We start from the raw sequence: 14,369 nt of genomic DNA, 5'->3' as shown, positions 1-14,369 counted from the left end.
ACAATAAACTATACACAGATGTATTAATAGGACAAGAGATATTTATCAGGTTAAAACAGGTTAACATGTGTACACAAATGAGTTACTACCTTATGTTTTCCAAGTCATAAAATCTTCTATGATAAGCAAGCTCTATACATCCTTTAGGGCTAATCCAGGCTAAACACTAGGGATCTTTTGCTTATGCCTCGTAATCCTCGTCCATCAGAGTTCATTCAGCATAAAGATACAGGTCCTTCTTGTTAGGAGTTTTTATTCCCCTATCTCCATCCCCTTGTGCTCTGAGCTGCAAATTCAGCTAATAGGTGGAATTCACTTGCATGACTCATTTCATGGGGAGGGGGAGTAAGAGCAGCACACAGTATTATTCTCTTTAATGTTCAAGGAAAGTCCATCTGGGTTCGAAGGGCCCTTCTCACTGGCCAGGACATAACACTTTCTGTTGAAGACCAATACTTTACACTAGTTAATGTTTATCTCCTGTCTGGTGATTTACACAGTCACAGAGCACTTACAATACAAATATTTAAATATTACCTTTGTAGCCAATGATTTTAGTTTATTGTTCATTTACTGTGTGATGTTATGATTAATCAACATGTTATATCATATATTCATTGTATGTTAGTTAATTTGAAGGATTATAAAACTATAAGATTGATCAGTATTTAGACTAGAGGAACCATGTAGTAGATATAAGACAGACAAGCTGAAACGCAAGAACCTGTAGGCTGAGGCCTGCAAGACTTTAGCTTAGCTATTTTAGGCCTTGGAGACAAGAAATGATGACATAAGTGACCGGAAAATAACCTGATCCCATAATCTTGGGGTAAGAGAGGTAACAAGTGGTAATATTGCACAAAATTACCCAGAAGATTAATATTAAATCATAAAAATACTGTAAAGGCACAACTGTCTCCGACATGTCTTAACCACAGGATACAGGTTGTGCATCAATGCTAATGAGAATAAAGGGAATTTACACAGCCTATAGAAAATTGAGGTCCCTTAAGTTTCCAGAGGACACAGACCAATAAGAGAAAGAAGGGTTGAAATGTTTATGGACATGTGCAGAATGTAGGTATAGACAGAATCACATTATAAAAAGGGGATGCCCAAAACGGGCAAGCTGAGCTTCCTGTGGGAGACTCCAGCAGAAACCATCCCTCTTCTGATGATCAAGTCGTGAGAGACCCATCAGACCCTACCATGACTCTTAAGAATGTGAGTATAACTATATTTGTAACATGCATAGGTCTGTATAAAATTTCTATATGCTAGGGTAATCATAACTTTAATTGTAACTTTAATAAAATTTATAAAACAGACTAGACCTTGTACATGTGAATGTATGTGTGGTCACTACCCTTGGTCTTTGTGTGTTCCTAGAGACTAACTCTAAAACAAGTAGCAGAGGTGACTTTCACTCTGTTAAGCTTGAAATTGTAGCCACCAGAGCCAAACCCACAGTGGTATAATATGTTACCAAATTCACTTTTTAATTAAAATCAAAGGCTACCCTTACAAATATGGAATACAAATATTATAAGTGAGATTGATGCATGCAGCAACTCACAAGCATTCAATAAAGTCTAAAAACATTCTTATATAGTCCTGACACCTATTTTAATAATTCTAACATACTGGTGAGCCAGACTGATTCCAGCTATGTATTTGTCAGTATTCAGTTGAGACATGGGGACCTTGGCATGATCTGGCACCTGGTCTGCCAGTGTCATGCCCTCAATGCAAAAAATGGTATAGGAAGGGGTACCACTTACACTCCTGATATACACCTCAGTGTTCCCCTATTTTTGATAAGACATCTGCCACTACATTTTCTTTACCATTGATATGGACTATTTCCATGTCTCACTCAGAGAGAAAGTCTCAAATTGGTCCCTGTGGGTTTGTGCATCTATGTTAACAGGGTCCCCTCGCCTGTCTCCCATAAAGGAGATCAGAGGAGGCAAAACCCTGTAGATTCTTGGGGGTACATGCCGATATGCCAACAACAAATAAAGGAGCAACACATCCAAGTCATTCTCTTGCTGGGTAACACATGAGAAAGTTACTTGTCCTGTGCAGTAACTGAAGTTCTTTGAGATGGACGTCCCTCTGGGTACTCCACTTCAGGTGAATATGCGCCCCTGCGCCTTTGATCAGAGAATTTCAGCAGCTGTGTTTGTCTGGGTCGCACATGCGTTCTCATCTTATGTGGGCACCTATTTTGTGCTGTACGACCAGACCTCCTTCAGTTCCTTCTCTACCACAGAGTCCGTAGACTAAACTCCAAAGTAGAGGGGAGAAGGGTGGGTAGTGGAGCACTCACAGAGACCCCCCATCTTGAAGAACCTCAGTTCCTGCACAGGGTGAGTAAACTTCTCTTCTCCTTAGAGAGATGTCCCTATGGGTGCTCCACTTCAAGTGACTATAGAGCACTGCTGCTCGGTGGATGGAAGGGGCTTTAGAGTTGCATGAGTAACTAATGATAATATAGTAAGTCCTAACAATGCGTCCAGTCTTGAGCCCTGGTCAATCACGTAGTGTTCTGTGAACGTGCATGCCAACGCCCACGTCGCTGCTTTACATATGTCCATGATCACCACCTTGTTTAGAAAGACTACTGAAGTTGACAAGGATCTGGTGGAGTGAGTTTGGATCCCCGCTGGGAGCCGTAGATCCTTCTGTTGGTAACAAAGGTGGATGCACCTGAAAATTCATTTAGATAGCCTCTGTTTGGAGATAGCAGAACCTTTAGATCATTCCAAAGAGGAAATAAAGAGCTTTGGTGACTTCCTGAAGGGCTTAGCTTTTTCAAGGTAGAACGCTAGTATGCATCTGACATCTAGAGTGTGTCAAATTTAGTCTTATTTACTTCCATTAGGTTTGGGAAGAATGAGGGAAGATGGATTGGTTGGTTCAAGTGGAAAGAAGAAGATATTTTGGGTAAAAATTTTGGATGAGGTCTTAGGGTGACCTTGTCCTTGAAGAAGAGAGTATATGTTGGGTGTGCCATAAGGGCTCCTGGCTCTCCCACTTGGCAGGCAGAAGTGATAATGATTAGGAAGGCTACCTTAATTGAGAGATGTATCAGAGAGCATGTTGCTAATGGTTGAAATGGCGGACCAGTAAGACAGCATAGTACCAGGTTCAAGTCCCAAGGTGGAGTATGGACTTGTATTTCAGATAAACATTTCTGATACCCTTAAGAAAGCGTTTGGTGACAGGATGGGCGAATAGAGACACCCTGACAACCTTGTGGTGAAAAGCTCCGTATGAGGTAAGAAGGTTTGTGCATAACATTTTCTGTTAATGAAATGACAGACTTTACATGAGCCTGTATTGTTGTCCAGAAGGGTGCTGGGCTGTACAAGATGCATATTTCTGGGAGAAAGTCTGCGACTAGGAATTTGCTGTGTCACTCTGCTGTGTAATTCAAGGGTAGCTGATTCTTACAGTATAGCTCAGATTAATTTACATGCTGGGGGCTGTGTGAGAGCAGGCCAGGAGTGGTTGCTCTCACAGCAAAGCATGTAAAAGGTTGGAGAACTGAGGGGACACAGCTCTTCAACAGTCCAGATTGTACCTTGGGGAATGTCACATGGGGGCTTTGGCATGAGCTGGCACATGGTCTACCAGCATCACATATTTCAATGTGGAAGAAACATTGTATTTATTTAGATTTATTCAACATTAAAAAAGATGCTTAAGTCAACACACTGGCCCCCTTATATAACTGATTTTCACAATATAATCAAAATGTTCCTCACACAAGCAAATAAATATACAATTTACAGCAGACTTAGGCCTCAAACCTGAAATAAGAACAAAGCAGGTATAACTCCTGCAAATGCTCAGAGCCTCATAAAGCCAATAGGCATCTTCACAGAAGTGTGTTCACATGGCTCTCAGCACAGAATCAGAACCATGATAATGAAATCCTGCACCCATCAGCCCATCACCTCCTTGAATGGATCAGTAATTACACAAGCCTTGCATTATGCCTGAAAGTTAACAAATTCTGGTTATTTTTGTCCAGAGAGTGGGGAGCAAATTCCAAGGTTGAAAGATGGTCCAGGATAATGACTCGGAAGCAGATTCCTTATGTATATAATAAGGGGGTTCCAGCTTCAGCAACTTTGCAAAGGTGTGGTCTGGGGAAGAGAGGCATCTCTCAAGCAAGCAGACCCCAAACCATTTAGGACTTGTCTCCATTCAGCGGTAGCGTGACCTTGCACACACGCATGCTGTGCAGATGACACCATTTTGCTCTACTAAAGTGTGCATGCACTACACACTCTAGGAAGGATGCTATTTTGAGAACAAAATGGCATTCTCCAGGCAGCAAAAGTCCCGGTATGTGGTCCCAGCATGATCCAGTCCCACCACAGCAGTCTATACTAGGATAAAAGGTGTATTTTTAAAACATGTTCTCCAACATGTTTTAACACCTACATGTAAACAAGGCAAATGTTAAAGGGCTAAAACACAATAATCTAACACATGTTTTATCAAAAGCACAAGCACAGGAGATTCACCTATCTTACCCAGCATCTTTTTACTTCTTTCCACTGCAGTTCTTCGAGTTTGTTCAAACATTGCTTCCAAGTCAAACGTTCGAGCTTTCTTTCCTAAAAGATGAGGGGAAGAGAAACTTTGATTTAGACCAAGTAACATGAACTCCAGAAGATTAAAATGAGTAAGTGACCAGGGTAACTCAGATGCTCTCCAATTCAAGATTCAGATTAAAGATCTCCCACTGGGGCTATTACATAAATGGGAATTGGGCACCTTACTGCCTTTCGTGCCTTTGAAAAAAATCTGCCTCTTCTCCCCCACTACACACACATTATACAGTTACTGCTACCATGCCTTTTACATTGCATTTCCAAGCATATTGTCAAAAAGTTAAATCCACAAATACTGTAGTACAACCCACTGAGGAGCATTTTACTGTGTTCTAAATCACAACCCATAATATAAAATTGGGGAAAGAACAAACAAGCTTCAGTGTTAAGCTTCATCTGAACTGCAAGACCCTTAACAAGTGCATCCTGCCCCAACAGGTACCCTAGCCTTTCCAGCTATGGATAATGCTACCCTACTCCACAGAGACTCTCACGCTTGCCTACTGCTCCCTTCACCATCCCCAACCAGTACTTCCCCAGTGCACAAGGTGTATCCTTCCAGCACACAGACATTGCCTCCTTTGCCCTTCCCATCAGCCCTGAACTCACCAAAGCCTGAGAAGCCCATCGTGGCTGCCAGCTCTGGATCAGGTCCTCCCACCAGCTCCACATCTAGAAGGGAACAGAGGGGTTAGAGTAAACTCTGTGCACATAGCCCACCATTCCAGCACCTCCCCAGTCATGGACACTCATCACCCTCCGCTCCTAGCTGCTCAGCTGGGGTTGCACCGGGGATCACAATAGGCTCCACCAGCAGGAGGAAGTGACCTCCTGCAGGAGTAAGGGAGATTGCAGCAGATCAAGAGGAGCCCTGCCACGAGGGGACTGGCCCACTCACAGAGACTCCTAAAGGCACCTGCTCAGGATTCTCTGAACCCCCAGCTACTGAGAAGCAGCCCTACTGGATAAGTAGAACTGCACACATAGTACATCGTAGCCGCAGATATGGTGCTGGACGGACTCTCATCCCTGCCTCTGTGGCAGCACCCAAGCAGGCTATTGTTTCCCCAGCCAAACTCATTTCCCTCTCCATGTCCCTCGGTTACCGTTTATAGTCCCCCTTCCCAAATACATTACACCTGCAAGTCCTTGGCATCGTCCTCCCTAAACAGGTTTAGCAGCAGGGTTAGTTGGAGAGAACTCAATCTAAACATGGGACGAAGGCTCAAAACTCAGCGATCTGCCACTGTAGCATAAACACTACAGTGATTCTTTGAGAGGCGCCAACTAGCTCTTCCATCCACTTAGCTGTGAATAAACTGGGGATTATGTCATCAAAACAACACTGTGCAGGGCATAAATTTTTTCACAGCACTGAGTGAGGTAGCTAGGTCTACCTACATTTTAGGTGTAGACCAGGCCTCAGTGTCCAATGGGACAGGGTTATAAAGTGTAATGGTTGAGATTTTCAACAGAGTCAGGTGCCCAGTATAGCAGGGCCGCCCGGGGGGGGGGGGGGGGAGAGCAAGTGGGGCAATTTGCCCCAGGCCCTGCCGGGGCCCCCACGAGCATGGCTGAGGCTCCCTCCCTGGCCCTGTCTCCTCACTTCCCCTCTCCCGGAGCCTCAGCCCATCCAGCAGCGTCCCGGACAGCTGCAGCATAGCTCCGGCGGGGCCCCTGAGCCCCGCCCTGCTCAGAGTGAGGGGGCAGGGCTGCGAGCTCCAGGCTGAGTGGAGGGAGCTGAGCTCAGCATGGAGCTTCCAGCCCCGCCCCCTGACCACGCAGCCCTGAGCGGGGCAGAGCTCAGGCCCCGCCAGAGACACGCTGCCTTTGTCGAGCGAAGCTCCTGGATGTGCTGAGGCTCCGGGTGAGAGGGGAGCCAGGGTAAGGGGCCGGGGTTGGCCAAGGGGCAGGGAGTCCCGGGGACAGGGAGGGGTAGAGGTTGGGGAGGGTGGGAACGGGGGTTGGATTGTGGGCATTCCAGGGTCTCTCAGGACTCAGCGAGGGGGTGATAGGGGTTGGGGCAGTCAGGGTACAGGGAGCAGGGGTGGGGTCCTGGGTGGTAGTGGAGGGTCTCTAGAGGATGGTGAGGGGGCAAGGAGCAGGATGGGTTGGGGATTTTGAGGGGGGCGGGCAGTCAGGGGGCAGGAAGTGGGTGGGGGTTGGATAGGGGGCAGGGCCAGGCTGTTTGGGAGGCACAGCCTTCCCTACCCTAAAGCTCATTCAGCAGTTTGAGGCTTGCAGAAGAGCCAAGCTGTTAGCTTTTCCATTAGGGCTTTCACTTCTCAAATGCCAAATTATAGTCTATATTTTATTTCAGTGCCATAGGGAGATTCATGTCAGGGGAGGGTAGCTTCATTTAAAATTAGCCACTGGGGGAGGGATCACATGAGAAGAGCAATATCCTACACCACCTACCTCCTTCCCAACCCTACCAAGGGAGACCCCCCACCACATTTCCTGAGGCTCCAGAGGGGTTAATTCAGTGGTTCTCAAACTTTTGTACTGATGACCGCTTTCATATAGCAAACCTCTGAGTGTGACCCCCACCCCTATAAACTAAAAACACTTTTTTATATATTTAACACTATTATAAATGCTGGAGGCAAAGCAGGGTTTGAGGTGGAGGCTGACAGCTCGCGGCCCCAGTAATAACCTCGTGACCCCCTGAGGGGTCCCGACCCCCAGTTTGAGAATCCCTGGGGTAATTTAATTTTAACACCCTATTTCCATTCACATGCATGTGCTATTTTGAGCATTTCAGTTTTCACAACACAGGCTCATCCCAGATTTGGAACAAGCTCAAATGCTCAGTTCATGGAGTATGTACATAAGCTATACTAAAGACAAACCCACAATAACCGTCTCCAGTTTGTGAGGGACCCCATGGAGCCAGTCTCCAGGAAACAGATAAATGCGTGCAGGTTAAGTCCATTAATGGCTATCAGCCAGGATGGGTAACAAATGGTGTCCCTAAGCTTCTGTTTGTCAGAGGGTGGAGATGGATGGCAGGAGAGAGATCACTTGATCATTACCTGTTAGGTTTACTCCCTCTGGGGCACTTGGCATTGGCCATTGTCGGTAGACAGGATACTGGGCTGGATGGACCTTTGGTTTGACCCAGTATGGCTGTTCTTATGTTCTAACCTTAATGAACCCAAAGTTATGGAGACAGATATGAGTCAAGGAAGCCAGCAGAGTATCAGAAACCTGGAAAAATCTCTGACTGGATGGGCTCAGGCGTTTGGTCACAAGCTGAGGTGGTTCAAAAGTTTTGGATTTTTTTTTAAGCAGAATTTTTTTGTTTCTTTAAACAATCAAACACAGCAAACAGCAAATATTTGGCCACACACTTCTGAAACCCCAAACCATATTCAGGTTTTGGCAGACTAATTTCAGCTTTTCAATTAAAAAACCACAACAAATTTTGAAGAAAAGCAGACGTTGTCCGTGATTTTTTTCTGCTTTTTAAAAACCCCTAGTTTTCGATCCAGAAACAGTTTTGACAGCACATATTTGTCCAACCCTTTTAATGAGCTTTAGAGCCTTTTAGCACTAGCTGATGCTGAGAACCAGTGATACCTTGTAAAGAAGTTCTCTCAAAACTGGATTTGTGCTGAGATGCAGAAGGTTTATTTTTCCCAGGGCTGCCCATTGGGGCGGGGGGGGGAGCAAGTGGGGCAATTTGCGCCGGGCCCTGCAGGGGCCCTCAGGAGAATATAGTATTGTAATTTTTTTTATGGAAGGGGCCTCCGAAATTGCTTAGCCCCAGGCCCCCTAAATCCTCTGGGCAGCCTTGAAGTATAGTAGATGTAATGAAAGCCCAAGCACTTCAGTGGGCAAGACATGCAGTTTGGAAGACAGAAGACAGATAAACTAAGCATCTCTTGGAAGGACATTCTTACAGTTTCTGACATTGTGGTTGGCCAGGGAGAAGATGGAGGGATAACACCGTACAAGACCTAAAAGCTCTAAACATACATTACCATCAATGAGAAAAATGTGTTGACAGAAAGAGGTGGGGGCAAATTGTTAGAATGGCTAAGGATCTCCACAATCTATAGAGCTATGGAGTAGGTGCCTAACTCCAATTAAATCAATGGGAGTTCGGCACTGTTGTATTAACTGAGATGGAATAAAGAGCCCAAAGAGACAAAGGTATTAACCTAATCCTGTCATCATCCCACATTAAACAGTGTTAAACAAGTTTTGGGGTTTGGTATACAGAGAACTTAGCCTGCTTAATACCATGTCATTAAAAATCATTTTAACCTTTTACTAAAGATACTGAAAGAAGGAAGAGTTAAAACATTTGAAATGTAAAGTATTAAGTAAGGCTTTCATTCTAACTACATCCCTTGTTCCCTTTTCCTTCAGCTGTAAAGAGACTTTAAAGGCAAAACTCCCTGTTTGACAGTCTCTTAAATGGTATTAAAGATTATTAATAGTTTCAGTGAAAAAAGAAGTTAGTTGAAATGAGCTGGAGCAACTATTGATGTCATTAAAGTCTAACCCCATTTCCTAGAATACAAAAACAATGAAAAAAGAAGAAAAAACAATGGGAAAGAGAGAAAATGCAGCTTCTGCCTCTGGTATTGACTTTCACTTGCAACCTCATTGCTGGAGAAACACAGGCAAAGCACATGGTCTCATCAGCCATTCAAAGACCTGGCAAACTTGTAACACCATCAGATTGTTAAGGGTATTGCTTTTAGCTCCTTTTCTAGTTACAGGCTTACAGCAGAGCTCCAAAATATATGGTTGTGGCTGGCTAAGCCAGACTCTTATTAGAGAGAAGAAAAAAAAGGAGAAAGATAGGAGAAAGAATAAGGTAAAAAAAGGAAAAGGAAACAGGGAGCAGGGCGGGGAGGAGGGAAGAGAGACACACAAAGTCTCACATCCCAAGTGCAATTTAGCTGGAGCCAGCGGAGGTGGCAATATCATCTGAGTCCCTCTCTGTGGCATAATCTTGTCAGGACATCTCTCAGGATCAGGATGATGAAGGTACAATATTGTTATGCAGGATCCCAGAAGATGGTGTGGGTAGCAGCGATGATGCGGTAACTCACTCCATCCCCTTTTTTCAGCCAGCACTGTGGAAACCAGCTTCCCCCCCAGCTCTTTTTAGGGACCCCAAAAAGCAAATGATGGGAACAGCCCATCTCATCATAATTTTGTCCACCAATTAAATCTAATTTCCAACATACCAGTTTTGGTTCATGAATTTCTTGTCCCACTCTTTTTTTCTTTACCATTCATAACTTAAAAGCCCTTCAATTATATCATTGAGCCTTTTTGTTTGGACTAATTTAGTCTCTCTCTCTTTTGCACTTTTTCTGATCAAAATTTATTATAAGTTACTGTTTTTTTAAAAAGCTTTCCATCACTTTATAGTTTTGCTTACAATTAGGATAAATCTGTAGGCCCAATTATGATGATAGCACCTAGCTCCCTTAGGCTTTGTTGAAAATCCTAGCCTTTATTATTAACATCTTTATTTAATTGGTTTGCACTTAATTTGGTAACAGTCCAGCAGCTTCATAGCTCTTTGTTAACTTTTTCCCGTTTATCATCTTCTACTTAAGGAAAGGATAGTCTTGCAGTTAAGGCATTAACTTGTGACTTTCTAGTCCTGCCACAGACATCACATGACCTTGAACAAGTCTCTTAATTTCTCGGTGCCTTAGGACATATCTTCTCTGGCAGCACTTTAACATGGTTTGTGTAGTCACAGCAAAGCACTGGGAGAGCTCTCTTTTTAAAAAAAACACCCCCACAAGGAGCACAGATCCCAAGCTGTGCTGGTGCACTGTCTATACTGTCATGTTACAGTGCTGAAACTTGCAGCGCTCAGGGAGGTGTTTTTTTCACACCACAGAGCAAGAAAGTTGCAGCGCTGTAAAGTGCCAGCATAGACAAGCACTTAATTTGTTCATGTACAACACAGGGGATGAGATGTCCTTTCCTGTGCCCTTTGTCTTGGCTCTTTAGACTGCTCTTCAATGCAGAGACTCTTTCTTACTGTGTGTATAGAGTGCCTAGCACAACAGGGTTCCAATGTAAGTGCTACAGTAATACACATAATAGAGATGTTGGCCCACACTGCAGTCTTAAAAACTCTAGTCTCATACTTTGTAATATGTTGTTTGTACTTGATAGACCAGGGGTCGGCAACTTTTCAGAAGTGGTGTGCCGAGTCTTCATTTATTCATTATAATTTAAGGTTGTGTGCGCCAGTAATACATTTAACCGTTTTCAGAAGGTCTCTTTCAATAACACTATAATATATAACTAAACTATTGTTGTATGTAGCATATATAAAAGATTTTTAAAATGTTTAAGAAGCATCATTTAAAATTAAATTAAAATGCAGAGCCCACCAGATTGGTGGCCAGGACTCGGGCAGTGTGAGTGCCACTGAAAATCAGCTCCCGTTCCGCCTTTGGCACGCGTGCCATAGGTTGCCTACCCCTGTGATAGACTAATGTGATACCTGCCTTCATTGAACATATCTTAATGTTCTGCCTGTGAGCAGGTTGTGCTTCTGTTTGTGAGGAACAGAGAAGGATGTAGGTCTAGTGAGGGGCTCAGGGCTGTATGTTAACACAGTACGAGAGTGTGTCGCGGGGACATAGCCCGGACGCAGCTGAGTATCGGGAGTTAGGTCACAGGCTGGCTGAGAAGATTCCGCCCATCTAAGAGGCGGGTATTGCTAGTGACTTTGGCACTGACGGGGGGGGAGGGGGGTCACTTGCGGAGACGCGGCGCGGGCTGGCTCACTAAGCCCGGCCCTCAGAGGAGCAACCTAGCCCTTTTATTCCGTCACCTCGGCGCACGGCCCGGCCCAAGAGCCCAGGGGTTACCGAGCTGCGCTCTGCAGTCGAGATGCGAGCGCCCAGGACCGGCTGCGGGCAGGGGCAGGCGCGGGACGCTCCCCCCCCGCGCCAGGTTCTCGGAACCCCGGTCCTGTTCTCCATCCTCCCCTCCCCCTTTCACTCACGAGACGCCTCAGCCGCCAGCGCCCCTGCCCCAACGGTCTCCTCTGTGTCCATCGCCGAATCTTCTCCCCTACCGACTCCGCGCCGCGGCCACCAATTTAAACTTAACCCTTTCCTGCTGCCGGGCGTCCTTGGCCGGAAGTGACTGGCCGTGAAGCGGAAGTGCGTCAGACGCTCAGGCGCGGTGGCTGCTGGGGTTTGGCGCGGTCCTGCCTCTCTGCAGCCGCTAGCGCTATGCCTGTGGCGATGAGCCCGGCTGCCCCGGCCTTGCAGGAGGCGCTGGAGAACGCGGGCCGCATCATCGACCGGCAGATCCAGGATGATCGCTGCTACCCGGACCTGTCCGAGCTGCTGGCTGTGCCGGCGCCCGGTGAGGATCCGTACGGGCCCGGGCAGCGCTCTGGTCCCCAGCTCAGAGCTTCCTCCGCCCCTTGTGATTCTCCCCAGCCGGGTCGGGCGCACACGGCTCGTGCCCCCGAGCCCTGGTAGCCACGCGGGGACCCGCACGCTACAAACACCCTCCCCCAGGGCTGGCTGCTCGGGGGACCCTCTGCGGGCAGCAATGCCGGAGCGCCCTGCACTGAGCCTCTGCTGCCCCACAGGCCATGTCCCAGCCAAAACAGCAGCTCATGGGGCACTGGCTTCTCTAGTCCCTAGTTTTCAGAGTAGCAGCCGTGTTAGTCTGTATCTGCAAAAAGAACAGGCGTCCTTGTGGCACCTTAGAGACTAGCAAATTTATTTGAGCCTAATCTTTTGTGGGCTACAGCTCACTTCTTCGAATGCATAGAATGAAACATATAGTGAGGAGATATATACACACATAGAGAGCATGAAAAGGTGGGCATTGTTGTACCAACTCTAAGAGGCCAATTAAGTAAGAGAAAAAACTTTTGAAGTGATAATCAAGATAGCCCAGTACAGACAGTTTGATAAGAAGTGTGAGAATACTTACAAGGGGAGCTAGATTCAATGTTTGTAATGGCTCAGCCATTCTCAGTCTCTGTTCAAGCCTACGTTGATTGTATCTAGTTTGCATATCAATTCGAGTTCAGCAGTTTCTCCTTGGAGTCTGTTTTTGAAGCTTTTCTGTTGCAAAATTGCCACCCTCAGGTCTGTTGTTGAGTGACCAGACAGGTTAAAGTGTTCTACTGTTTTTTTTAATGTTATAATACTTGACGTCTGATTTGTGTCCATTTATTCTTTTGCGTAGAGACTGTCTGGTTTGGCCAATGTACATGGCAGAGAGGCATTTTTGGCACATGATGACATATATCACATAGGTAGATGTGCAGGTGAATGAGCCCCTGATGGCGTGGCTGATGTGATTAGGTCCTATGATAATGTCACTTGAATAAATATGTGGACAGAGTTGGCATCAGGCTTTGTTGCAAGAATAGGTTCCTGGGTTAGTGTTTTTGTTGTTGCTGGTGAGTATTTGCTTCAGGTTGAGGGGTTGTCTGTAAGCGAGGACAGATCTGTCTCCCAAGATCTGTGAGAGTGAGGGATCATCTTTCAGGATAGGTTGTAGATCTTTGATGATGCGCTGGAGAGGTTTTAGTTGGGGGCTGAAGGTGACAGCTAGTGGTGTTCTGTTATTTTCTTTGGTGGGCCTGTCTTGTAGGAGGTCACTTCTGGGTATTCGTCTGGCTCTGCCAATCTGTTTTTTCATTTCAGCAGGTGGGTATTGTAGTTTTCAGAATGCTTGATAGAGATTTTGTAGGTTCTTGTCTCTGAGGGATTGGAGCAAATGAGGTTGTATCTTAGAGCTTGGCTGTAGACAATGGATTGTGTGGTGTGTCCTGGATAGAAGCTGGAGGCATGTAGGTAAGTATAGCAGTTAGTAGGTTTCCGGTATAGGGTGATATTTATGTGACCATCGCTTATTAGCACAGTAGTGCTACACTTGTATGGATTGATGTTGCAAATAACGAAGCCAAGTCAGTCAATCTATTCCAGTGGAGCGCCCTAAACGGGGGTTTTCCACGTCCTTTTATTATAATCGGTTACATAAATCATCCTATTATGCGCATGTACTAACTCAGTCCAACTTCTCGCCCCTTCTCCTGATTGGTGCTTTATGCACTGCGTGTTCCAGTGGTAAACACCTGGTCGGCGCTTAATCAGTATGTCTCCTGACCGAGTGTGGGGGCGGGGGAACCACTTCAGCCGCTCTAAATTCGGGGGCGGTCTTCCTACCCCCTTAGTGCTTAAGAAGTGTAAAGTTCCTACAGATTGATCTAGGCTGAGGTTGATGGTGGGATGGAAATTATTGAAATCATGGTGGAATTCCTCAAGGGCTTCTTTTCCATGGGTCCAGATGATGAAGATGTCATCAATGTAGCGCAAGTAGAGTAGGGGCATTAGGGGACGAGAGCTAAGGAAGCGTTGTTCTAAGTCAGCCATAAAAATGTTGGCATAGTGTGGGGCCATGCGGGTACCCATAGCAGTGCCACTGACTTGAAGGTATATATTGTCCCCAAATGTGGATGAGGACAAAGTTCAGCCACCAGATTAGCTGTGACATCGGGATACTGTTCCTGACAGCTTGTAATCCATCTTTGTGTGGAATATTGGTGTAGAGGACTTCTACATCCATAGTGGCCAGGATGGTGTTTTCTGGAAGATAACCGATGGATTGTAGTTTCCTCAGGAAGTCAGTGGTGTCTCGAAGATAGCTGGGAGTGCTGGTAGCGTAGGGCCTGAGGAGAGGGTCCACTTAGTCAGACAATCCTGATGTTAG

The 14,369-nt window shown here is 45.8% G+C and overlaps 2 protein-coding genes across 4 annotated transcripts in view; one reads left to right on the top strand and one right to left on the bottom strand.

Moving 5' to 3' along the window:
• The window catches only part of WDR70 (WD repeat domain 70), a 224,996-nt gene extending 213,241 nt beyond the window's left edge, over positions 1 to 11,755 (bottom strand). For 2 of the 3 annotated variants that reach the window (XM_039543618.1, XM_039543620.1), the window contains exons 1-3: positions 11,632 to 11,755; positions 5,241 to 5,303; positions 4,551 to 4,634 (exon numbers count right to left, since the gene is read on the bottom strand). In XM_039543618.1, the coding sequence (XP_039399552.1) occupies positions 4,551 to 4,634; positions 5,241 to 5,303; positions 11,632 to 11,683 (199 nt within the window). In that variant the 5' untranslated portion in view covers positions 11,684 to 11,755. Of the gene's footprint in view, positions 1 to 4,550; positions 4,635 to 5,240; positions 5,304 to 11,128; positions 11,165 to 11,631 lie in introns of those variants that run through there. The other variant, XM_039543619.1, reaches the window with a different exon arrangement.
• Positions 11,733 to 14,369, top strand: part of NUP155 (nucleoporin 155) — a 56,595-nt gene continuing 53,958 nt past the window's right edge. The window contains exon 1 of the mRNA XM_039543617.1: positions 11,733 to 11,999. Within this exon, the coding sequence (XP_039399551.1) occupies positions 11,864 to 11,999 (136 nt within the window). The 5' untranslated portion in view covers positions 11,733 to 11,863. The remainder of the gene's footprint in view (positions 12,000 to 14,369) is intronic.

Source organism: Mauremys reevesii, linkage group 6 (genome assembly GCF_016161935.1).
Source record: "Mauremys reevesii isolate NIE-2019 linkage group 6, ASM1616193v1, whole genome shotgun sequence".
Lineage (NCBI taxonomy): Eukaryota > Metazoa > Chordata > Testudines > Geoemydidae > Mauremys > Mauremys reevesii.
Note: the sequence above shows the minus strand (reverse complement) of the source record. Positions and strands in the feature narration are given on the sequence as shown.